This window comes from Thunnus albacares, chromosome 13 (assembly GCF_914725855.1).
Source record: "Thunnus albacares chromosome 13, fThuAlb1.1, whole genome shotgun sequence".
NCBI lineage: Eukaryota > Metazoa > Chordata > Actinopteri > Scombriformes > Scombridae > Thunnus > Thunnus albacares.
The window spans coordinates 6464355-6490549 of NC_058118.1; the positions used below are offsets into that span (position 1 = coordinate 6464355).

General features: G+C 40.5%; 2 protein-coding genes across 6 annotated transcripts in view; both read left to right on the top strand.

Annotated features, from left to right (window-relative positions):
- The first annotated feature begins 818 nt into the window (after positions 1-818).
- LOC122995976 (carbohydrate-responsive element-binding protein) lies at positions 819-18598 on the top strand. Of its 5 annotated transcripts, none has more exons than XR_006406904.1 (17): positions 819-1350; positions 3684-3790; positions 3920-4002; positions 4219-4308; positions 4401-4442; positions 7612-7786; positions 9204-9284; positions 12991-13142; positions 13268-13880; positions 13962-14035; positions 14644-14914; positions 15663-15778; positions 15863-16000; positions 16238-16365; positions 16732-16855; positions 18055-18179; positions 18272-18598. XR_006406904.1 is itself a non-coding variant. In XM_044371452.1 (17 exons), exons 1-17 carry the CDS (start codon positions 1004-1006, stop codon positions 18433-18435), a joined length of 2835 nt encoding a protein of 944 aa, XP_044227387.1. In that variant the 5' UTR covers positions 820-1003; the 3' UTR covers positions 18436-18598. The 5 variants fall into 5 exon arrangements, 4 of the variants coding, with proteins under 4 accessions (XP_044227387.1, XP_044227389.1, XP_044227388.1 ...); XM_044371452.1 differs by having other exon boundaries at positions 820-1350; positions 18050-18179; XM_044371454.1 differs by having other exon boundaries at positions 820-1350; positions 15878-16000; positions 18050-18179.
- A 1608-nt stretch (positions 18599-20206) lies between these two features.
- Positions 20207-26195, top strand: part of srrm3 (serine/arginine repetitive matrix 3) — a 74191-nt gene continuing 68202 nt past the window's right edge. Inside the window, exon 1 of the mRNA XM_044371178.1 lies at positions 20207-20394. The gene's annotated coding sequence lies outside the window, so the exon portion shown is untranslated. The remainder of the gene's footprint in view (positions 20395-26195) is intronic.

Genomic DNA, 26195 nt, shown 5'->3' on the forward strand with positions numbered 1-26195 from the left:
TCAACAAAAGTTGGACCTTCCAGATACAGGTGTGTTTAATTATGTGACTTCTAAAACTAATTGACTGCACCAGTATGAAATGATTCAGCTGTGAATACTTATGCAAATGTATTCTTTGATCTTTTTTTTTCACTTATTTGACTTTTCTGATGATCAGTGACAAAATAAACGCCCAATCATTCAGTGTTGTAAAATCTAAACAAATTATAAAAACTTTTTTTTTATTATGGAAACATTATTACTAATGCATTAATGTGTAAACACTGCAGCATTTTAATATAGTCAAGCTGGAGCTAATAATTACAAAATTACATACTGGTGAGCCAGTTAGTTTAACATATAACAATGTATCATTTTATGAACTGATCATATATAAATTAATTTAAATCTCTGAAATAAATCTCTGAAATGTAGAGACTATAAAGTAGCACACAGAAATACAGAAATACTCAAGCGAAGTAGTAGTAGTAGTAGTAGTTGTAGCTTAAGTACAGTACTTCAATACTTTCTACCTCTGGCTCCTTGAAATTAAAAACTGAAGCCTGTCCTAGCCAATAACCTACTGTGCAATTACTGTACGATATCAATATATTCCATTATTAAAAATTCAAATAGGCCGACCTGAACTATGAAACGGTCAGAATAAAAACAATAAGTCCCAATAATAATGACATTATTATAATTAACATAATTATCATTATTATTTTCTTTTGCGATTGGTCTATTAATTATTACCGCCCTCATCGGTTTCTCTTAAGGACTTTACCACCATAGGGAGTTGACATAATGATAGTGTGCTCTTGCACAACAGTGCACACATATTGTATCCAGAGCTGCAGAGGGAGACGGAGTCTCAGCTGACAGATGAGGGGCCTCACTGGCTTCACCAAGCGGCTGCTCTTTGAAGAAATATTAAACTCATTGAAGACAGAGGAGGAGGGGGCGTCAGCTGAGGAGAAAGTTCACAGTTTGGCGGATAGTCAACACTGAATGAAAACGCAGTATGGAGGGCAAAGGGAAAGTTGGTTCAGCCGGACAGAGCGAGCTCCAGGGCTCCTCAGACTCAGAGTCTGAGCCTGAGGGGGAACCTGCTCGGGTGACTGGTAGCGGACCGTCCGCCGGGTCTTTCCCCTGCACGCAGGTCATCCACAGCGGACACTTCATGGTGTCGTCGCCCCACAGCGACACCGCGCCGCGCAGGAGGAAGAGCGGGGGGTCTCACAGATACGACTTCGACACGGTGAACCGGACGTGGTGCCAGACGTACCGGTACGGCCCGCTTAGCTCCGGGAGCCTGAGCATCGACCCCACTCTGACCCGCCTGTTTGAGTGCATGTCCCTGGCCTACAGGTGGGTCTCTATAAACTCGTCAGGGACAGGATGAACCCACCTCAACTCAGATTAGCTGCTTTTTCATTTGCAGATCTGCCCTCTTTAAATTGGTGTGAACCTTATTTTCTGTTGTGTTCCCTTCAGTTCACTCTTTCAATTCAGCTGCAAAAACCGTTGTGCATTATTTGGAGCTTATACATGCATCTGTATAAAATCTTTGAAACCAGGGTGACTTTTCAGAGGAAAGTTTTTTGATTAAGAATTAAAAAGCACATTTAAAAATGAACCTGCAGGCTATAACTGATGATTGTTTTCCCCCCTGCAGTGATCCTTTTCTGTAGCTAACATATGTTTTTAAGAGCCACAGACCACTGCACAAAAAGAGCTCCACGTATAGGTATATGTTGTTCAAGAGTTTTCCCTCTTAAAACTGATAGTAAGGGTCTAGTGGTGTGTGGAAGAGGGATTTTGCAGTCTCTTGCACAACAGCTTAGAAAATCTTCACTGAAAACTGGACTTTGATTCTAGTTGGCAGCACAGGAAAGATTACAATATAACTGAGGGAAGGAGAGAAGACCCTGGAAAGATGCCCCTGCCTTATTTACTGTTCTTTAAGTTAAATTGTAGCCTTTTGCTTTAACTTTACATTTATTATTTTATAAAGATTTAACATGCCAGTATGCACTTTAATTGTATTCCCTGCTATGTTAAAGTGAGTGTTTTTTTTAAAGATACAGTTGAATGCAGACTGTGTGCTTGAGAAGATGTAGCTTCAGGGTAACACTTTACAATAAGGGTACGAAAAACATACTAATGCATGACTTATGATTATTTAATGCATGGATTAATACAGAATGTATCATGAATTCCTGTTTCTCACCATTAACAGATGATGTTATCACTGTGACTGCATGTGATTATTTATTTATTAAATTATTATTTATTATCAGTAGATCATCAATTAATGAATGTTAATTTACAGTTATTACAGTTATTATACAATAATTGGTGTACCGCCAAACTAGAAAGACTGTAAACACAGTTACTGTGGGTATAAACATGAAGCATAATACTGCCTGAGCAGGTAAATACATCTATCTAGTGTTGCTAGCTTGTAAATGTGGCATAAAGACCATTGGATCATGCAGCAACATGTAGATGTTTGCATCTGATTACCAGTTTGATTTTAAACCTTTTATATAATTTCTCCAGTTTATTCTATGAGAATGCTGATCTGCTTTATAAAGGCTGATCAGATGCATGGCTATGAAACACACTTTACTATGTAACTGGAATACTAATTTGGTGATATATCAATTAATGTACGAAGCTACTGTGAATCAACACTGATGATTTTTTAAGTGTTAACTAATTACATACTGTCATAGTGACTTGATCATTTGTTAATGGTGAGCAACAGGAGTTCATGATACATCCTGCATTCATTAAATCATCACAGCTCATGCATTAGTTATGTATATGTTTTGTACCCTTATTATAAAGTGTAGCCAACTTGAGCGCTGCTTCAACAGCTTGTTTATATGAGTTACCATCAACCTTTGGCCTGAAGAAGACATTCTTTCCTATCAGTCACCGTGTGCCAATTTTGTATTTTTTTATAGTTTGATGAGAGTTGCACAATAAACCCTAAGCGAGACATGATTAGCAATAAAACAGACCACTAAGAAGAAGAACCTAAAACATATTAATACTGGAGACTGTTTTTTATTAAAGTGATGTGTATATGTACGGTATTATGTGCAGCAGATAGGACTAACTATCATATTTGTGCAAACCGCTGCTGCTCTGCTGCACAGTATTTGTCATTAATCAGACTGGAGTTAATTGTTTCTCTTCCTAATAGGTTTTTCCTGCAGTAATATGCTGTCTCTGCTGTTTTAGAGTGTGTGACATGCAGCGATGTCACTCCATTAAAAGCATGTTGAAAATGATTCCCCAGGCTTCCTAGCAACTCCCAGAGCACCTCACATTAGGAGGCCTTTTCTCACCACTCAGCAGGCCAAGGGACACTGGAAAAAAGTGCAAACAGCCTGGCAGCATAGTGGTGAATAAGCTGATTAGGCGCTGTTAGTCAAAATCAGGACAGGTTTCCAACTGGGGCATTTTTTTCCACTGTGTCCTGTTTCTTCTAAAGACTATCTAGTCATTTCCGCATGTCTGCTCCTCGCTTTCATTGTTTTTAGGGGTGTATTGGGTATTTTTATGAAATAAATAATAAAAAAAAGAAGTGATATGAACATTAATCATTGTCATAAGTGATGTATTCTTAGAATTTGACAAAACAACCACAAAACTATGATTGTTTTTGTTTGGGTTTTTTTTTCTTGCAGTGGTAAGATTGTCTCTCCCAAGTGGAAGTCTTTTAAGGGTCTGCGGCTGCTGTGGAGGGATAAGATCCGTCTGAACAACGCGATCTGGAGAGCCTGGTTCATTCAGTGTGAGTCCACCACTCTTTAACATCTCTCCACTAAGAAAATGACGCCTAAGTGACCAAACATAAAAGAGAAATTGAAGACAGATCCACTTTGTTCTGTTGATTTTGTCGCTCTGTGTCCGCTGTGTTTAGATGTGGAGAAGAGGAAGAACCCAGTGTGCGGGTTTGTCAGCCCGCTGGAGGGCTCTGAGGCAGATGCACACCGAAAGCCTGAAGTGAGTGATTTGTGTCGTAGGGGAAGGTATTTTTAATCAAATCAGGTTAATGAAACACCAGCTGGGTTCTTTTTCAACAACATAATGTTCCACCTGACAGTTAATAAAACATCCTTTATGTTGATTGTTGTACTGCAAACTGATGAGGTTGAACATGTGTATGATTTACTCTGTGCAGAAAGTCTCACGCTCGGTATTTCTGCTTCATGTCAACAGGCAATCGTATTAGAGGGCAGCTACTGGAAGCGAAGGATCGAGGTGGTGATCAAGGAGTATCACAAGTGGAGGATCTATTATAAGAAGAGGGTGAGCACTCACACACATTTCATCTCCTGTATATATATTTTTTATTTCTAATTCGAACTCCACACTTCTTCTTCTCTTCTTTCCCTTTGCAGCTTCAGAAAAAGAAGGATGATATTTTATCAATGCTACAAGAGGTATGACCAAAAGATTCAAGTCCTGTGTTAGTCGTACTCTATCGTCTGTCTTTCTATAGGTTTTGGAAACACATAAACATTGATTTTGACCCTTGAGGGCTGAAGTTGGCCGACTGACCCAGGCTTCAGTGTGTGTGTGTGTGTGTGTGTGTGTTGGTGACCTGCTAGCACTGTTTACTTTTGAATGCAGTTGCAGCTGACCATATGATCATCAAAGTTGTCCAAGCGGCTATTTTTAGCATGTGGATGTAGCCTCCCTTGGTTAACCAGAGAGGAAAAGAGAGAGTGGAAAAAAAAAAGAAAGAAACAGAAACGTGCAAAACAACTTGCGTCATGGCCCTGACATTTGTAGGCAATTGACACATATTGTTTGCCAGCAGCAACAATACCTCTAACAGCTCCTCAGGCTTTATCTTTATTCAAGGGAAATAGCTGCAGAATTTAATGTCATTTAATCAAATCTGACCTACTTCCAGCAGCGCTTTGTGAAAGTTGAGCAGCAGAGGGGCAGCGAGTACGACAGTGACGTCATAGTAGCAGAAACCAACAAAGGTGGTGGGAGAAAGGAGAGGGAGGGACCCTGGGGAAGCACCTCATTCATAATAGTATTCACATGAGAATGTGACATGTGCCCTCTCAAGTCACAGCCCACCGTGTGACTGTGCCATCCCACTACTCCCTCTTTCACCGTCGCCAGCATCATTTACTGTGCTGTTTAATTCAGTCATTTTGACCTCAGACTTTACCTGAGATCAAAATTAAGACCGCTGCAAACTAAGATAATCTGTCAGTCTGTAAATCAAATGATATGCATTGCACGGCACTTGAAAGGGTACATATCAGCAAGTACTTGACAGGTCAAAGATCTCTAAGGTTTTTATGCTCTGTGTTATCTTGCTTTTCTCCTAACGGTTTATTTCCAATGCCTGGGAAAGAACACTTCTTTCACACTACTTAATGACAGTTTACAGCTCTCAAAGCCCTATCTATCATCAATCTAAAATTTAATTGGCTCTATAATTTTAGCCACAGCCCCATTCTCATAAAATCTTCAACATTGTGATTTGCGTGGGTAAAGTAGCTTTATCAACTTTCACCAGGCATCATATTTTAGAAGCATTCTGTGAGCAAATTTATTACAGATTCAAACTAAATTCTATGCTGTCAGTTTGAGAATGAGACAAAGTTCTACCAGACTACAGAATCAAGTCATAAACAAAAGCAGTAGCAGGGAAACTGCTTCATGAGGGGGAGTTGACTGTGCAACTAATGAGAAGTCTGTACATGGGTAATTATGGAATATTACCATTGATCTTTAGAGGTGTGGCTTTATGGATTCCAATGTCAGTCTGTTGGTCCACCACTTTGGTCCAAACTGAAATATCTAAAAAACTATTGGATGTATTGCCATGAAATTTTGTACAGGCATTCATGCTCCCCAGAGGAGGAATCCTACTGACTTTGGTGATCGACTGACTGTGAAATATCTTGACAACTATTTGAGGGATTGCTGTGAAATTTGCTACACATAATCAATGTCACAAGAGGATGAATTCCAAAGAATTTGATGATTCCCTGACTTTTCATCTAGTGCTGTTATCAGATTTTAATATGTCTGATACTTTGTTTTATGACCAAATACCTGCAAAATTAAGGACATTCCCATCAGCCTCAGCTGCACGTTGTGCTTATTAGCAAATGTCAGCATGCTAATAGGCTAAAATAAGGTGATGAAGATGTTAAACTTAACCTGCTAAGTATCAGCATGTTAGCATTGTCAATGTGAGCATGTTAGCATGCTGAGCATTTACCTTAAAACACTGCTGTGCCTAAGTACAGCCTCACACAGCCACTAGCATGGTTGTAGACTCTTTTTATATGTGTGTGTACAGTCAACGTGCAAAGTAATGGTGTGGCTCAAGAGTAAGAGGCTGTTGGCGTTGAAATCTCATCTCTGCCAATGTTATTTAATTTCATCTAATCTTTCATCTCTGTTCATCGTATCTCTCCTGACTAATCTCTGCATATTTTATTTCTTTTCTTTTCATCTCATCTCACTTTATCACTGTTTATTTCACATTAAACTAAAGTAATGTAATGTACCACCTTGTTGGAGGAAACCGCTCAAAAATTGTAAATAATGCCCATCGGAAGTGACAAATTGCAAGGTGCTCATATGCATGTATGTTTCTTTCTTCACCAAGGCAACAGCAGGTTGTGTTGATTGGGGCCTCAGGTCCGCACGTGAATGTGACTGCCAGAATTAGGTCAGGGACAAAAGGCTGCTGCTTTACTGATGGTGAGACATCAAAATAAAGAAATGAACAAAGCTGCCATAATGATAACTTGTAAGGGGCTAGTGTTTTTGAACAATATGTCAAAACTGCTTTTTCATCATGCACTGCACACACACACACACACACGCACGTATGCACACACCAATCTTACCTCATTTGTACTTGTACACACTTATATTCTCTCTCAAAGAAAACAAATCGAGAGGTAAATAAATAAATTATAAGAGGGGATGTCGTGTGCTTAGACGTAATCAAAACAGTTCCTGGTCCAATCTGGGCTTCCCTATAAATGTGGCCTCAGACTTAGAGGTGGAGGGTAAAGACAAGAAGATCAGGCTGAAGCAAAGCATCTCAGACACAAGGAAGAGACCAGGACTGGAGCTTCATTTCCTGTGAGTTCTTTATTGGGATTTGAGAAGAGAACAGGCACTGGGAACTATTTGACATGACATGTTTCTGGCTGGCTAGATGCAATATTTATTTTGTGTGTGGATGTAAAATGTTTTCATGCAGCTTTGATATTTTTTTTTAGTGAGTTGACATTGTCATATTTAAAAGCATAACTGGATCCATTCATTTTTCAGTTGTTGAAAAAACGGTATCTTATATTATTTAGCTCTTTGGTGTTTTACATGCATTTCTTAGTGCAACAAATATAACATTTTTTTAGGAGCCACTACCTTTTCATCTCCATGGCACACCTAAAGCTGGACGTAGATGGGGAGAACCAAATGCCATCCATGCCTCACTTTGGGCCTTTTCAGTTCTTTTTGCAGAGGGCCCTCTAATGGATAGATCAGGGATTGACTTGATGTGTCACTTCATAGAAGTTGGTCCTTTAGGTGATTTAATATCTGGCTGATGTGCTCCAGGGTCAAATCTGCCAGGCCAAGCTGGAGAAATGGACCAATCAGATGTATCAGGAGCCTGAGGCTGCGCCGGTTGAAGCCCACATGTTTGACCTGGACTGCCTTCTGTCTGACATCTCCGACACCCTGTTCACCATGACACAAAAGCCATGCCCCTGGGCCAGTGACAGCCACAACAGTGAGTAATCTGTCCTCTGAATGCTCAGAATGACTTTGAGACTTTGACTTTGTACTGGTCTCAAACCAGTCACAAATCCAACATCAAATTATTAAAAATGCTTAATAATAAGGATGATAACTGATAGCCTGAGGACTACATGACAACATTGTATGTCTTCATTTCTATTGTATGTTTATCATTTGGATGCATCTTTTGGCTGAAAAATTCCCTCGGCTAATTAATTTTCATTTTCATCAAATAATTGTCAAAACTCCTATTGCTAGCTACCATCTCTGTCATAAACAGTAGCCAAGAGGATAGGACTTAAGGACAGATATAATCTATCGTATAAGAATATCTGCCGTAACAAAGTGAATTGTAAGAATCCAGACTTTGGAAATCTGTCATATGAAACATTTTAAAACCCCTGAAAACCAATTTTCTGAATCAGTGTCTCTGTGAATGATGGGCTCCCACATGAACACAGAATATTTGTTTTTTCTGGTTTGAAGTGAGTGGGGATTCGGTTGGAAAAACGTGATGTTACGTACTTCCATAATCCAAGCATGATTGAGCAACATTTTATATCAAATTTGATGAAAGTTGGATTGTTGTTTATAGGCCACTGTCAATCAAATCTGACCAAACTGCACCCATATAGTTCTGATGAAGCAGATAAGTTGAGGTTTTGACTGTCAAACTAAATAAATAATACCTAATAATGTTTTGTTCCGAGCCATAAATTTTGTTGTTGCTTATTTAGTCATCAATATTTGAAGGGATAGTTCGATATTTTGGGAAATGCACTTATTGGCTCTCTTGCAGAGAGTTAGAATAGATAATTGAAACCACTCTCATTTATGTCTATTCAATAAAAGGCTGGCAGCCGGTTAGTTTAGCTTAACTTAAATTTGGAAAAGGCTAGCCTCGTTCTGTTTGATAGTAAGACTCAACACGTTGTATCTCGTTTGTTTAATCAGTACAAAAACTGTATAAAAACATCAATCCAGGGATTTACAGGGGTAACGTTTCTTTGCCGGTTGCAGTTACTTCCTGGAGTCTTGCGGTCACTTATGCTAAGCTATGCTAACCAGCTGCTGCTGATTGTAGCCTCATATTGAAGGGACAGATATGAGAGTGATATCTATCTTCTCAGCTACCTCTCAGTAAAAAATCTAATAAGTGTATTACCTAAAATGTCTAAATGTTCCTTTAATATCATTTGAAACATTTGAAAGTTTTGAGGGGCTTTAATGTTTGACCCACTGCCACAGTTTTGCCACATAAAGCAGTAGATGGTCACATGGGTTGAGAAGCAAAAACAACCCGCCCAACAAATAAGGAAACTTCCTATGAAGAAAGATGACACATTGACAGATGCACTCCCACATTTCTGTCTCTCTCATGTCTGATGTTATGTTCTTTTCATCGTCAGCGTACACTAGCAATGCTGATATGATCCAGCCAGGCCTGACTCCTCTGCAGCCCAACCTGGATGATTTCATGGATATACCAGGTACTGTCTACCCGCCTGTCTGTCTGTCTGTTTTGTGTGCTAGTGGGATCTTCATGTTGTCATAGAATGGCAGAAGATCAATATCCTCCATTGATTTTGCTTCCTTGCAGTATCAATCCAGTTTCAACTGCTCGTCTTCAACGTAGTTAATTATTCAGTGACAGTGTGGTATGTGTGTGCTTGATTCAGTGAAGAAAAATGTATTTGAAAGCTGACAGAAAAAGCCTCAACTGACAGATTCATGAGAAGAGGTATCACAGGTTTAAAATCATGTCAGATTTTCAGTTTGGGAGTTTAGTGTCTCCATTCTCAATAGAACATAATTGTAGACACCTTCTCTGATAGATATTTTCCCATTGAGACACACTGCAAAAAGCCAAAATAGAAATAATCTAGTCTGGTATTAAGTTTTTAGATCATGAAACTGATTTTGAGATTAAATGACTTAATGCAGAGATTCTTTTATGTTGTATTTTTTATGTGTTTATTATTTTTCTTAATGCCAGAGTCAAAAATTCTGCTCTTGAGTGACACTCCTTTGTGCTGTGTCTGCATATATAATTTGGCCCCGAAAGGCTAAACAGTGGTCAAAGACAGGGTTGAGCCAGAGAATGGGGAAGTGGAAGAGGATGTAAACGTTTGACTGATACTGTATTTAACCACTATCCCTGGCTCTGGCACCACCTATGAGGCCAGGGGAAATAAAGGGATGGGCTGGGAGATGGTGGAATTTCCTTCTCCAAAAACATGCTTGACCTTTGTTCCAAGTTCTGAAGAAGAGACTTCTGATGATAACCTGAGAGGATTTTAATATTTGCTTTATTCTGAAGGTTGACTTTGTTTGTCTGAAGTATCGGCTTTAACACTAGATATAGACAGACTCCTGCAAATCATTAACATGTTAACAATGGATCAAATGACTATATGAAAGGGGTCAGGCGTAGTTACGAGCCTATAGAATATTATTATCAGTCTCTTCAGTTCCCCTCAGCTTCACGGAGCTTGTGACTTTTAGCTCAGTACTTTGTTTTTTCAGCTCACAACTTTACAGTTTTGGTTCACTCTTACCACTCTCATAGTGTTGTTGTCATAGTGAATATTGGACTTACATTCATCCAGTGGCCAGAAACACAATTTCAAATGAATGCTTTTGTTGGGCATGCTCCAGACACTAGTTGTAGTAGACAGAAGAAAAATCCATGTCCTTGTGGCTAAAGGTGCAAGGCTAGAGAGTGATTTGTACAGAGTACGCTGGGGAATGCATAAAGACTAGCATGAAATATTTAAAGTCAAGAATGTCATGGCATTTATATTCATAGCCAGATACTTTGGGGGTTTTTTTTAAGGAATTTGGAGGATACTGTAAAATTGCATGATTGAACCCAGCGTGATGGAGTAACAATGATGCTGAGGTTGCACTGGAGCCAGTTTCTCAGTGTACATTTGTTCTCAATTTTGATGGACGGCCACACGAAGCAGTAGGCTTTTCAATGTGTAACCGAGGAAACATTTCAAGTCACTTACCTTTCATTAAAGAAAGCTTCACATTTTACTTCCACCCCAAACCTGCTGCTTTAGCTGAATTCCTAAGTAAACTGCCAAAACTGTTAGAGAAACAGTTAATCCAGGTTGAAAGAAAAAGAAAATAAATCGATGCTGACCGAATCTGAATATGTTTTGGTGCAACAGCGTTCGGTCTCTGAGCACTGACTGAGTTGTTTTTTTAGTTAATACATGTTGATACATCCCTTAGTGTGTGAAAGGGAATGTTTTGGCTGCTTGCCTTTTCAGAGCAAACAGCTAGCCTGGAGCAAAACACAGACAGCAGGGAGGAAGCAGGCTGGAGTTTAGTCCCTTGCTCAGGGGCACAATGGCTGAGACTGTTTTGGCCTCTGTGTTACTTTCAGTGAAGCAATCTAGCAGCCCTCTGGCTACAAGTCAGCCTTTGTAACCCACAGACAACCTGCTGCCCAATGCTGTAATATGTGTGTGTGTGTGTGTGTGTGTAACTGTTTGTTCTCACAGCACTGGCAGGGTCCTGAGGGATCAGCTGTCTGCCTCTCTTTTGGTCACAAGGTCCAGGGAGTTAGTGAGTGTCTGTCAGAGCAGTTTAATTTATGCACAGTCTTCCACTGTGATCTTCCTAAATGGAAACACAGATCACCTGTCTGAGGCAGCATGTTGTGCCAGTAATTTCCTCCACTGAGATGACAACAAAGACATACTGGTATGTATTTTCAGGCTGTGCCAGATTTTAGCCTTGTGTTTTTAGTCTTGTGCTTGTGTCATGCTGAGTTCGGTGTGGTGGTTGATGATAGACTCTCAGTTCTTTAATGCTGGAATCAACGTCTCGGAGTTTGAAGCAAGTGAGTGAATGTTTGTCTGTTTAACTAGCTGAAGATTGTTTTGCGCTCATTAATATCAGATGTGGAGAAACAGTTTGTAATCACAGATGGCAGCTTGCCACTGTCAGTTGCCAGTATGGCTCCAGAAATATGTGACCTGGCAGATACGAAGCAAATAGCTTTGATACTCTGCTTTTTTTGTGTTTTGTTGTTTGAGTTTCTGAAATCAAGCCATGACCAGACTGACAGTTTTTGTATTTCAGGTTACTTTCAGTCACATCTGTTAAAGAATGACAGCATTTTGTGTGGTGTTACGTTATTTGAAGTAGCAAAAATGACATACTATTAACATACATACTGTACTAATCTTAAAACTAATCGACTTTCATTTGTCACAAGTGTTCTTCAAAAAAGCTGAACCTTTGGATTAAGTCTAATACCGACAACCATCATTAGCCTTTGGAACTAATACTGAAGCATCTTCAGCGTATTTGTATTTCTTTCATTTAGAATCAAAATTCTGAATAGATATAGCTCTCTTGGAATTATAATTTATGTTTAATGTGTGTTTAATTACCCCCCAAAATGACCTTGTTAGAAACTCTTAAGATTACATGTTGATATTATTGTTCATTTCAAAAGTTTAACCGTTGGACACAAGATGTTTCCTACTCTACTGTAAAGTCCATTCTCAGTGTTTGTGCACTGGAGGTTTCAAGTTTCCATATCACACTTATGTAAGTTGCATACTGGACCACGATTAGCTCCACACTAGTTGTGATGTCACAAATAATGCTCGTAGATACACGTCCTAAACTTGTTTGAAGGTGAGCACAGAGAAACTTTCCTCTTCCAGCAGATGTATGTTAAAACAGTCTTCTAGTGTCAAACATCATTCTGCACAATGAAGCTCAAACATCCAAGTAGAAGTAACAACAAGCAATTTATTTTTTAGTATAGGAGGGACAACTATAATAAAGACATTAACATCTAATATTTGCAGTCAAAGTATGGACTAAAACTCCAGTCTGGTGAGGTACTTCTGGAGGTGATCGTACAGTAGATTACATGATTTCAGCAGAGCTCTCTTGTGCTTTTGTAAACAAGCAATGTAGACATGATCTGGGTTAAGTAGAATATGATTTCTCTGCCTGTTCATGTTGTTTGTATTGTGTTTGATGTCATAACGTTGCCAACTTCTTGGCCAGATTGTCACCGGTTAAATAAAGGAAAGGAAGAAGTAGATTTTGCAGTTTTGAATATGGAATCTCTTTCATCTCTTTTCCAAAACAATCTATCTTTCAATAGTATCAGTGTTCAAAGTGTTTTTATGACTGACAGTGTTTGTGTGGTTTTCACAGATATCTTTATGAACTACCGGGGCCAGCCAACTGAGCAGACTGGTTTTGCTGACTGTGGCTATTTTGAGAACTCATCCAGCGTAGCGTTTGCTCCAGTTACCTCCCCTGTCGTAACAACTCCTCAGCTACTTATTGACACCCAGCTGACTCAGGTACTGCTGATGTTAAGAGCTCCACCTGCTTGTAAGACGTATTACTACAGAAGTACTGTATTCTGGGTATTTGCAGTAGGACCTCATAGTACTTCACAGTCAATAAAATAGACTTTCTTTTGCAGCCCAATTTGGCGTCTGACAATTTGTCTCAGCCCTCCTCATCCAATACCCAGCCAGACCAGAGCAGGCCAGGCCAGGATTGCGGTGAATACCACACATCCAGCATTATATCAGGGAACATGCCATATGGACATCAGTCGTTCCCTGATCCACCTGTTTCTATAGCGTTCACCACCAGCATCGAGCAGCCAGCCTCTGCAAGTATTCCCTTTTTGTACCCACTGCCGTGCCACAAGTTTGGTTACCACACAACCACCAGTGTGACCTCTTCTGTCATCACTCACACCGCCTCCACCACGGGGGCCCAGGGCTCTGTGCATCAGGTTCATGGTTACCCTCACACAGGAGACGCATACCCTCAGACTCCCTGCCACTCTCTCAGTTACCCGGCTGTAGTGTCTGACCCGGTCCACGCAGCGCTGCCCTCTGTCACAGCGGCCCACTGCTTCTCAGTCCCAGAGCAGGTGTCCGCCACAGGGGTCAGAGGGAAGCACAAGCAAAAGACAGGAGGAGTGAGGACAGCTGGTCCCTCTGTGGCTCCGTCTGGCGCCCCGTCCACTGCACCTACACCCACTAGCTGCCTGGCTAAACTGCTCTCCTCAGGCGCCCACCAACGTGAGTCAATTCTCTCCTTAGTTCTATCTTTGATAGTTATTAATCTAAAAGAAATTGCAAAATTTGTTTTTGTGCTTTTAGGGAAGCCATCGCTTGGATTTGATAGTTCTCTTGTAGCAGCCAAAGGTCAGAGGTCATCATCTCCCAGCACATTGGTGAGCCTGTTCTTCAGTTTCACAACAGCAGTGTTGATAACTAGCCTGTCACAGCATCTCTACAACAAATAATTGAGTAACTAAAAGTTGCATCAAGCCAGTTTCACATTTGTTCAGAGTGAAATGTAACATTTTCTTTTTTTTGGCTGTTGAAATGCAGAGTCATTAGATTCTCTTCTCCTCTTCACTTGTACCTACATTTTTCTACCATTTCTACCTGTTATTGTTATCCAACTCTTGCCATAAATAAGTATTTTATTGGTTTTCTGTATGAACATTAAATTACCTTCCATTAGCTAAACTGTCAAAGATTATCTTAAAAGTTTGATACTTGTAGCTAATCGGTGGATTCTTTGTACTCTAATGGCCTCCGCTGTTCAACTAACGTAAATATAAGTTGGCTCTCGGGGTTGCTGCATTGATAAAAGTGTCTAGTGGAACCCTATCTGAAGTTTTCTGTGAAAAACTACTATCAAACTTAATGATTTTTCAAGTGAAAGCGTTACATAAACATAAGCTTCTTACACCAGAAAGCTTAATGCTGACTAACTTGTCTAACAGCGTCTGGGGGTCATGACACATCTAAGTAGAGGTTGTGTGTTTTTCAGCAGTCAAGCAGCAGCACTTGTGTTGGAGGAGCTTCATCCCAGCTGCAGCATGGAGCTGTCTGGCCTGCAGGGATCCCAGTGTTGACACCACTGCACAGCCAGAGTGCCACCCTGGGTCACAGCGGACCCCATGCCAACAACTCCAGAGGCTCGGCGGTGTCTGCCCTGCTCACCCACGGCTCAGCGCACCCCGGCACAACCCTCCTCATTCCCAAGACGGAGAAACTATCACCTGTCCAGCTCTATGGCACAGATAGGAACAGCTTAACCGGTATGCTCATTTTGCTCCAGTGAAACAATTCCAAAATACATGGATCAAGTCTTCTTTTAATTGTCGAATGATTGTCAAGGAATACACTGTATAATATTTAAGGAACAGTGACATGATAAGCTGATCCATGTGAATGATCCCTGGTAGACTGTTGGCTCCAGTGTTCAATGCTCACTTAAGCATACTACTCCATGTTGGGTTTTTGTAAACGATAAATGACAGGCAGCTTGGCCTGACAGCATCGTGGAGGACAATGGTAAAATATGCTTGTGTAATGCAACAACATCATAAGTGAAGGTGCTTTTCAATAAAAGAGTATCCAGTTGCAAAAGATTAATGTGTAACAGATGAATATGTGTGCTTTTTATACCCCAAATGATTCTAAAAGTAAGTCTGGCTACATGAACTCTGCAGTTAATGATGAATCCTTTGTAAAGTTTATGAATCTGCAGCCCAAAACATAAATAGAAAACCACAAGTTTAAATTACTAAAAGGCCACTTTTGTTAATTCGAACAATGCTCCTTGTCTTTTAACACAAAGTATAGTGCTTATGCTAAAATGTTAGCATCTTCCAGCAACACGTAGATCTTTTTAGTTTCTACTTTTTGTGTGCCAGCAGCTGTTGAATATGCAGAGATTCTGAGGTGTTTTAAGAGTACATGAAAGATTTAAACTTTGTGTCAATGTAGAGGTCATTTAATTTCCCTGCATATATAATCATATATAGTTATCTTTCTTTCTTTTAGTCAATTTCCCACAACATCCAGGCCAAACATCGCCACCAAACGCTTTAGACAAAGCCTCCAACCCCGAGTCCCCACACTCAGGGTTTTCAGGACATGGAAAGATAGAATCGAGTAAGGTAGGACATACTGTCTCATTTAATTTACATATATTGATTGTTGACTTAGCGGGTAAATCTCAGTGTGATGTGCGTATTTCTAAGTTGAGCTCTCTGCAGCAAACAGAGACCAGGAGGATAACTCATATCTCAGCTGAGCAGAAGAGGCGTTTCAACATCAAACTGGGATTTGACACTTTACATAACCTTGTGACAACACTCAGCTCTCAGCCAAGCATAAAGGTACTGTAGTGTGAAAGGATGTGCAGCTGCATTAAAAACTGATGTACTGAAAGGTGAAGGCGGAAGACATCACCAAAAAGCAATTCAGTAGATACACAGTGTATCTGAAACACTATGTGACATGTAAATGCAGCCGAGGAAACATCATTATGAATGTTAACCACAGTAATGCTGAATATTTGTGAGTATTTGCGGCGTATGGCTTACATGTAGTAATCCCTCTGTCTGCTGGCACAGATCAGCAAAGCCACCACTCTGCAGAAGACTGGAGAGTACATCAGTAAGATGCAGCAGGAGAGAGCTCAGCTGCACGAAGAGGCTCAGAGACTCAGAGAGGAGATCCAGCTCCTGAACTCTGCCATCAAGTGAGACCTTTAGCTAGGCTTGACCTCTGCATGCTGTGTGTGTGTGTGTGTGTGTGTGTGTGTGTGTGTGTGTGTGTGTGCATGGATGCGAGTGTATGCATGTCCACAAAGATTGGATGGATATGTTGGTTTCACATTCTATCAGGATGATATTAAGATTTTATTTAATATCAGAATGTGTAATCCTATAACATTATTGAAATCACAATGGACAGTTTTTTAAAAAGTAGCAGAGGTCTGGTAACCATCCACACACAGTTACAGTATGTTACGGTACTATACTGTTTATCTACTAATCCATTGTAATAATATGCACGCTGATCGAGATCTGTTACAGTTGTCGACTCGTTATGTTTCTTTTCGCAGCGCGTGCCAGCAGCAGCTACCAGCCACCGGTGTGCCCATCACACGACAGCGTTTCGACCACATGAGGCAGAAGTTCAGAGAATACGTCCAGGCACAGACTCTACAAAACTGGAAGTTCTGGATCGTATCCTTGTTTTGATTGTAGATTAAGTTAAAACATCACATCATTAAACAAAACCAAAAAAATCCTGTCGCTACATCCTGTCGGTAAACTCAGAGTAGGTCTTGGTATTGTTATATTACAGAACTCTGCATAAATATTTAACAAGAATTATAATCAAACTGGACTTTGTGTAGATTTAAGTACAAGACGCCAGTTTCAGTTTATACTAAGCACATTATTCATCATTTCAGTGTAATCAAGCAGATAAAATAAATGCTTGTGTGTTGCAAATGCCAGTTGCATTAAAAAAATATTATGCAAATTTTATCCATAATTCTTTCCTTAATGGTCACCTAATCCGTCACTGCTGCCTTTAGCTTGCAGGCAAGATAGGAAGATTAGATCTTGATTTTATCATCTTTGTGTGTTGTATTAAAACACTTCGGGCCTTTTCTTTACTTGAATATTAAAGTGTTTTCTACGGTCCTTCGAGAGATTGTGCATTTATCTAACTGATGATATTCTAAATTAAAAACAAACTGTTTTCCAAGAGGATATTTTCTCTTTGCATAGTCAAGATAGCAGCATTTCCTATGTTCTCCAGTGCTATTCACCAACCAGAACTGACACATTCAGTTTTTTGCTGACTGCTGCTTCCAAAACCACTCATATGCAGCGTTATGACTGAAACTATTGTGAACAAATCCCATGAAAAGACCAAAACCAACAATAAACAGATCCTACAACAGGTATTGTGTAGCTAAAGCCTGATTCCTCTTTGCCAAAAACACATCAGTGATTCCACATACACCATCCTGCTGCTGTAAATATTCACTGGTGCACCTAATGTGTATTAATCTGCAGCCAAAAATAATTCCCAACAAATGCACTATTTACTCCTGTTTGTTTGCTAAAAACTACAGTGCTCAGCTGTTTTAGGAAAACTTACAACTTTTAAAAAATGAAACAATGTTATTATTATGACCAATTTTAAAGATTTACATCTTAAGTAGGAAAAAACGAGCATTGGGCTGCGTTCCACAGATGGGGTAGGGTAGTCAGAAAGTATTGAGAGACATACTAATGCATTAAAGAGGGTAAAAGATATAGAATAACTTTCTCCTTTAAGTCCTTTAAACACTTTCTTGAAGAAAATTCATGAACTCAGGTGTCACATTTGAATGAGCCAGATTTCCTTCCTCAACTCAGTGTCAGTTCAGTATCATCATCGAGCCACTCTTCGAGTCCTATAATGGAATGGTGTCCACTGCCAGCGTGGAGGACCTGTGTAGATCCACTCTGTCCTGGCTGGACCAACACTGCTCCCTGCCCTCCCTAAGACCCAGTGAGTCCAGCACAACTGACCTAAAGCACAAAATGTATATCCCATATGTCCTTTTACATTAGCTGTAATCTGTCATTTGTGTCTCCCCTCAGTGGTTCTGAGTTCACTCCGTCTCCTGAGTACCACTACGGCCATCCTGACAGACCCCAGCCTACTGCCAGAGCAGGCCACCCTCGCTGTCACCCAGGGTGACCCCGCTGCTGCCCTGGACCACTCCTTACATCCCGCCACTCGGGACAATATGCACCCCATGTGACTGTGAAGAACAGACTCAGTGGAAACCCACCACAAGGCTTAGCCAGGGGAGGGCCTGTGGAATGATTAAAAAAAGACTCAACATTCAGCTCCAAGACTTTTAATAATGCATAATCACATTTCAATAAAACTCACCGGCTGCAAAAAGAATGTACACCCCAAAAGAAAAATCATAGGAACTGCATGTGATCTATGCTTAAATTCTTACCAAGGTTGAACATACATGTAACATACACTTGTAATAATTTCTGAGCCTCACAATCATTTTCTTGGTAAAGCAGCGAGTGGAAGGAGGCGTCCGTCACTGTGACTGTGATGAATTGCTTAATTTTCTGTTGAAATAATTCAGTAACATCAGTTGACAACTCCATTTATTCTCATTTCCTTTGACATCTCAGGTTATGTTTTTTGTGTATAATACATTATTGCCTTCAATAACTGACACTTACCCAACGCAGTATGTCCTAATACAACTCACTCTTGTCTTATGCTGTACTACACACCAAAAAGTAAGAAAAAACTAACAGCTTTAGAGGTCAGGGGTTATTTCAGGATATAATGTGCAGCCATTCTCAAAGTGGAGTCTGCGGACCACCAGGGCTCCTTGAAGGGGGTCCAGAGGGTGCCCAGTAAAATGAAAGATAGTTAAATTATGCATTTATCTGCTCATTATATGATAATGTGTAAGGGTAGCTGATTTAATTAGAATTTTTTTATTTGTGCAATTTTACACTAAATCATAAGAAACATCTTGTGGCATACCTTACAACAAGAGCAAAAGTTAACTAAACCTGAAGTTATGTCAAAAGCCCATGCAACTGATATAATTTACATTTACATAAAGTACATTATCCCTGAATGCAGTAATATATAGACCTTTTGCAAGGCAGACTTTGGCTATGTTCCATTCAAGTGTCTCAGTAAGCCATGAAAGAGTGACAATGAGCCAGCATGTACACTACCAGAACCCTGAAACTGAAGCAGCTAAAGGGAATTCAACCATCATTAATTTAAAGATCCTCTCCAGATATGTTATAAGACATATAAAAATACATTGCTTGGAATAATAATGTGTGTCCGATATGGTTTTTCCACAAAAAAGATGCAATTACTGCGTTAAAACATTTAAAATAACATCCTCTCCATCTCTTGAATGATCCAGAACCTATAAATATGCTTTTTTTTCATTTAAAGAGTTTAACTGCTGGATGCAAAATATCTCCTTCAGTGGAGACTTCAAGTTCCCATGTCACACCTGGGAAAGTCGCCTATTGGACCAGGATTGGCTTGCAAACTAGTTGTGATGTCACAAATCATACTCACACTTTCAACTCAGATTCAAGGTTAGCACAGAGAAACTTTCAGTAGCTGAATTTTAAAAAACAGCTTTCTAGTGTCAAACTCTGACATACATTATTCTTCACAGTGAAGCTCAGACATCCAACTGAAAGAACAAGAAGAAAAATACATTTTTGAGCGAGTGAGTGAGTAATTATTTATTGCCTGTGCTTTTCCTACTGTGTCATGTCAAAATGTGTTTTATGAAAAAGGCATTTTTGTATATATGACTTCCAAATGATACAGAAACTGAAGTGTGGCATACAGATGAGATCCATACTGAAGACAAAACCCTACATATAAGAGACATTGGGGGGATCCCTGCGCTAGGTGACGCTATCCCAGTGCACTTGACTCCATGTGGTTCCCTACAACGGCCGCTCCTCCGCTGCGACAGGGGGCGCTGTGCTGCAAGCCGGCCGGAGAAGCGCAGTATGTGGGGGGTTTTGTTCCCGGAGCTCCGCGGTGCGCTGTCCACTTCAGCACCACAAGCCGAGCGGAGGCAGCGAGGAGGACCACAAGACGCGGCTCAACATCAGCACCAGCACCGACCCGACTCCAAAATACTGAAAAATACCCGCTAGAAACGCGCACCCCTCCGAGGCAGAAGACTGCAGAAAAGGTAAGAGTTTTAGAAGAAGCTCAAATAGGATCAAGTTGGTGGAGGCAGGGATAATAACGGGCATCACTGAAGAAGAAACAGCTCCCCTCTCCTTTCCTGGTTCATAAATACTGTATGAGCGTATTAAGGCGGTGTTTACGTTAGCTTCTTGTCTTGTTTGTGTCTCATAAATTCCTCCTGCGGTTGGTTTATAAGGGATGAAGAGGGACACTTTATTAGTGAAGCGCCGTGCGGAGACCGTGTTTGTGCTGGCAGCCTCTCCTCGCTTTGCAGATGGTGGTGTTTTATAACTCGTCGATTTCCGTCGCTGCACTGTGGCCAGCTGCCGTTTCTTTATTCCTCCCCCCCTCCTGACCTAGCTGCGGGACATTTAATATCAATGTAACTGGGATCTTGTTTCCATTTTTGTGAATTGTATCGTCTGGTTAAACCGCCTCCACTCAGTTTACACACCGTGTTTAATACACACAGGCTGCATCCTGACGAATCAGCAGGAATATATTTGCATTGCTGGTCTCACCTAAACATGTAGGTGATAGTTATCTGACACTGGATTCACTAAAAGAAGCAGAAATTAGACCTGACTTTTGTGTACACAGATGGTTTGTCATAAGCTGGACGGTCTTGGTGTTGAACACTTTGAGTGTTTTTGTAAATAGACAAAAGATGAGAAATCATCTGTTTTGTCAGTCAAATGTAAGGGCTGTATTATTTTAACCCGTTTTATTATTAAGTAAAATTAGATCTACTTTTTCACAGACACATTATTTAGGTAATGTTGATGATCTATTTCTAATTGGCAGGGTTCACTTGGTGTCATTTTATTAACAATGTGTGAATCCTCTGTGTGCTGGTGGACTGAAAGTGACAGATCTCACCAGCAGCCAAACTGTGAATTATTCCTAAATATGAAAATATTGCACAAAACTGTGCACTGAGGGAATATTTACAGCTTCTGATTCATTTGAGACTTTGATCAAAGCAGCAAGAGAAAGAGAAGATCTTGTAAATTATTGGGTTTTTTTTTTTTTTTTTTGAAAGATTAAAACATAAATTGAACTCGTCTGCTGTGATGCTTCTGCAGTGTTTCCAGGCTGTATGAGATCCTCTGACATCCCTCTAAGAAACAACTGTATTAATTAATTCTATAATATGTAACAAATATCAAAAGAAATGAAAGCAAAATTTTATATTCTATTTGAATATATTGATTCAAGAGGAGATTGTAGATTCCACACAGTAAATCTCTGCAGGGGGAACCTTAGTTTTAGTGCCGGTGACTGGCTCTGGCCCGTCTCCTAACAAATTCATTTATATTGTGACACAAAATATTGATACTAGAGCTGGAAGAATTAGTCGATTAATCCATTAGTAGATTTACAGACACTTACTCTGCATCTATTTCAATAATCAACTCATCGTTTGAATCATTTTCCGAAGCATTTTTTGCTTTTTAGAATTTTTTTCAGCTTCTCAAATGTGAAGATTTTCTGCTTTTCTCCGTTTTATTTCACTGTAAACTTTTTTTTTGATTGTTGATCAGACAAAACAAGCAATTTGAAGACGTCCCCGAGGTTTCGGGTTAATTGTGGTTGATTTTTAACTATTTTTAATTTATAAACCAAACAATCAATTGATTATTTGAGAAAATACTCTGCAGATATTCGTTAGCTTCGGCCACAATTGATGACAAAAACCCCTCAATACATCGCGCTGCTGCAAATTGCATGATGTTCCACAGCTGTGTGACAAAACGACTACTGCAGTTCATGCCGACATAGCAAACGCCTGTTTGTCTCAGTCCTTATGAAGACCTTGTGAATCAGTAATCAGCGCTCAGTTTGTGACATGCTGCTTGAGTTAAAAAGGAAAAAGTCAGCAGGAGCTTTGTGACTGACAAGGCCGGTGACAGCGCTGACCAGATACTCAGCTGCATGGGACTTGAGCACAACTGTGCAAACTAAAAAGAAAAAAAATACAGAGTGTATCTCGGAATGCAGTCTTCCATTTTGTCAGAGCGCTGCTGCTGGCGAGATAGGCCCAGGTGAGGTAAGAGGCTGATAGAGGGATTAGCTTGTATTAGGATGTGGCTGCTCATAGAGGTGTGAGAGAAATGTCAATCACTCCCGCTATATCTTCTCCCTGCCGTCTTTCTCTACAAAGCATCTGTCTAGTGCTTGCTCTACATTCACATTGTTCATAGATGAGCCGTGATACCCCCCGCTCCCCCCCCCTCCAAACACCACTGCCCCCTCTCTCTGCAGCATCTCCAGCGGCTCTCCTTGCTGTCCCTCATCACCACATGCGGCCACTGTCAGTGCATGCCTCCCTGCGCTCTCCTCTCCTCTCATCCCGCTGGCAGACACACACCGCTCCTCCTCCTGTCCTACTTCCGTCTTCTTCAGCTTCTCCTGAAGGGCGAAGCCGCTGTTGGTGGAGCCTGGAGGGGGGGGGGGGGGACAGTTTGCATGGGGGGGTAAAAGGTAGCTTTTTTTTTCAGGCTGAAGTCTTTCAGGCAGGTAGCATTTACCAAGTGTCAAAGCACAATAGCCAGACGTCGTCTCTCCATGTGGTCTGATTATGTGTTTTGGAAAAAAAAACACACATACAAATTGCTGCAATGTTAGAGCACAGCAGGGGTGTCTCCGCTTATTCAAAGAAAGCGACGGCAGATAGACTCAGATCTGCAAGAAACAGGAAAATCAGCCTGAAACATTAGTGTTTGATTCTCCTTGAATCTGCTCTTCAGCCTGCTGGGCGAGGACTGTAGCTGGGCTGTATGCTTTCACTGCAGGTGGTAATTCCTTTATGTTTTATTTAAAAGGCTCGTCAGTCTCTGTTCCTGTCTCAAATCCAAATCCACTTAGGGCGTAGTCCTAACTAAAGAGTCAAGTTCTACTTCCGTATCATTTGGGCGGAGTGGATGTGAAGTGTCTTTTTAAGAAACTTTAAGATTTGTGTTTTATTTGTTTGATCCTGGTGATCAGAGGAGGGGATTGAAGAAGCAATCAGACCCCCTCCCCATGCATTACAAAGATATTCCATATATTTCATACTGAAAAGAAGCTTAAATATGTCAGATGTAATCACTTGGATTTGTGGAGCGTATTTGTTTTTGTTCCCTTAGTTGTCTTCTGCACTGCCTTTAAATTATTTGTTTTTTGTTTTTCCCATTTTGTAGCTCTCTGTTTTTCTCATTATGTAGTCACAATGTGTTCGTGATTGATGGTAACGATAATGACTAACTGTAAATGATCTCTTACAGATGCTTGAACAAAGCAAATAACTGCGTATTATTATAAACAAATTCCTGAATATTCCCCTTTACTGTAACTAAGACAAAATGAATAAATAGAAATGTACAGAAAGTCAAATTTAACTCCACTAGACAGGCCTGGCTGCTACAACATGGACGTAACACATGATACTAGATTCAAAATTGGATGGAGGAACGTTGGAGAAGCTAGAAAATCTGCATATGATTTTGAGATCACTTCATTTGTTACCATCTGTTCAGTTTTTTTTTAAAATTAGATCCATATTTGTGACATTTATTTTAACTTACTTTGACTTAAACATAACACCAAGAACAAGTCTTATAGAAATAAAAGTATGATCACTCGCACATGTTTCACAGCTCCCCATGATGATAATACGGCTCAGTCCTCATTGATAATATGATCATTTAGGCCATCACAGCCAGAAGTGGTGGCCTAAATGACGGGGAAGTGAGCTTGTGACTGGAAGGTCACCGGTTCAATCCCTTTGACCCCGGCAGGATAAATCTGGGTGAAGAAGCAGCATTTGCCCCTCCCTCATTACCACCACTGAGGTGTCCTTGAGCGAGGCCTTTAACCCTGATCAGATCACACTGTGGTTGTACTGGGCAGCTTCCAGGTCTTGAATGTGTAATTGTGTGAATGTGATCAGGATGTTCCTGAAAAAATAAAAAAAACCCAGAACAAAACATTTCATTTAAATAGGTTTAAACAGATTTATTTGATTTATTTATTCCCGCCAGGCACTCCTGATGCTGTAACCTCCAACTATCTTGTACTTCAAGAATTATTAGCAGCTGATAGAGATCAATACACCGGCACGCTCTACGCCGGCTGCAGTCCTTGAGAGGCTGTTATGTTGCTGTGGGGTGTTGTCGCAGTCTTCGTAACCCGCAGCCCACTCACAGACACAATGCAGCACCTTCCTGTCTTAAGGTTACCTGAGATTAATTATCTCCGTAAACAAATCCGCACCCACCCCCGCTCCCGGCTTCTCAGCGGGGCCTGTGTCAAAGCGCTCAGGATGACAAAATAGCGTGCCACTCTTCACATGTTAAAGCGCATCCGTTTTTAATCCTCCTCCTTTGACTGCACACACACACACACACAAACAGACACGCACACACACACACACTCACTGGATGATACTTCTTGGAGTTTGCTTGTGATGTTTTATCCCATTTCTCACAATCTTGCAGTGGAAGTATTATTGTGTTTGTGTGTATGTGTCAATTTTATTTACATTATATATTTTATTTCCAGTGCTTGGTGAGGCAATACTCAACTCACCACAGGAGGTTGTATTATTTTTGTTCCGTCCTGCATCCCTGTGAGACTGAGGTAGCTCACACTGCAACCACAACAAATATTGGAGGTGTAAAGTATGAATCATCTTTATAACCAAATCAGACTCATTCTCTTGTATGCTGAGAAAGATGCCAAGATTAAACACGACACTGGGCATCCGTTTAGAGCCTTCCTCTCCTCTCCTCTCACGTCCTCTCACGTCCTCTTGAGACCACACCACTTGACATTCAGAGGTGATTGAGTTCTTCTTTGGATAGTTTGGATAGGAATTCTGTCCGTCTGTAATGTAACTTCAGGTTTGAGGTCAGCCTCCCACCGTGGAAAGCATTTAAGCTACTTGGAAGATCAAGAGAACGCCTGCTTCATCTTCTGATCAAAGGGAGCTTAGCCCCAGATTCATCCTCATCAAGAGGCAGAAAAACATTAGATAACATTTAGATCAAGGACTGAAACTGAATTATTCAACCCAACTTTTTTTTTCTGTGGGTTTGAGGGGTGTTTCTAATGAACTTTATCCTCTGCATGCTGGTAATTGTTAAATAAGAGAATGTTTTATTCATTGGTTTCCTCAGATCTATTATTACTAAATTACATATTAATAATAATAACAATAATGATAATAATTACACATTTAATTTGTACCATACTTTTCATTCATAGTGAAACTCAAGTGCTACAGTATTGTAGTCTTATTATTATCCATTTGAATCTTGTTTTCTGTCAGATGTGGAGTTTGCATGCATATGAGTGTGTGTGTGTTTAAGTGTGTGTGTGTTTAGGCAATAAAAAATAAAAAAAAGAAAGGCACATGAAACCGTATTATTGAAGTCAAACAGTCATGAGAAACGACCGCGCTCTTTTCGAGTCGGGTCCGTTTGAAGCTGTCACCCAGTTACTGCTCAAAGGCCACTGTTTGACTGCTTGTTAGCCATCTTTGGACTCTGTGTGTGTGTGTGTGTGGTGCTGTCCCCTAGGGATCCCCTTCCTCTATCCCACTGACTTCAGAGATGCTTTGAAGTCCCTCCTCAGAGGAGAGGTGAAGGGGAGGGAAGAGAAACAGAGAGAGAGAGAGAGAGAGAAACTGAGACAAAGAGGAATGGGGGGGGGTGGGGGGTGGGAGAATGAGAACAGTGAAAAATGCTTTATTTTTATTCCCGCATTCGCTCTGCTCATCGCTAAGCCTTCACCCCCCCCCCCCCCCCCCCATAATTTGAA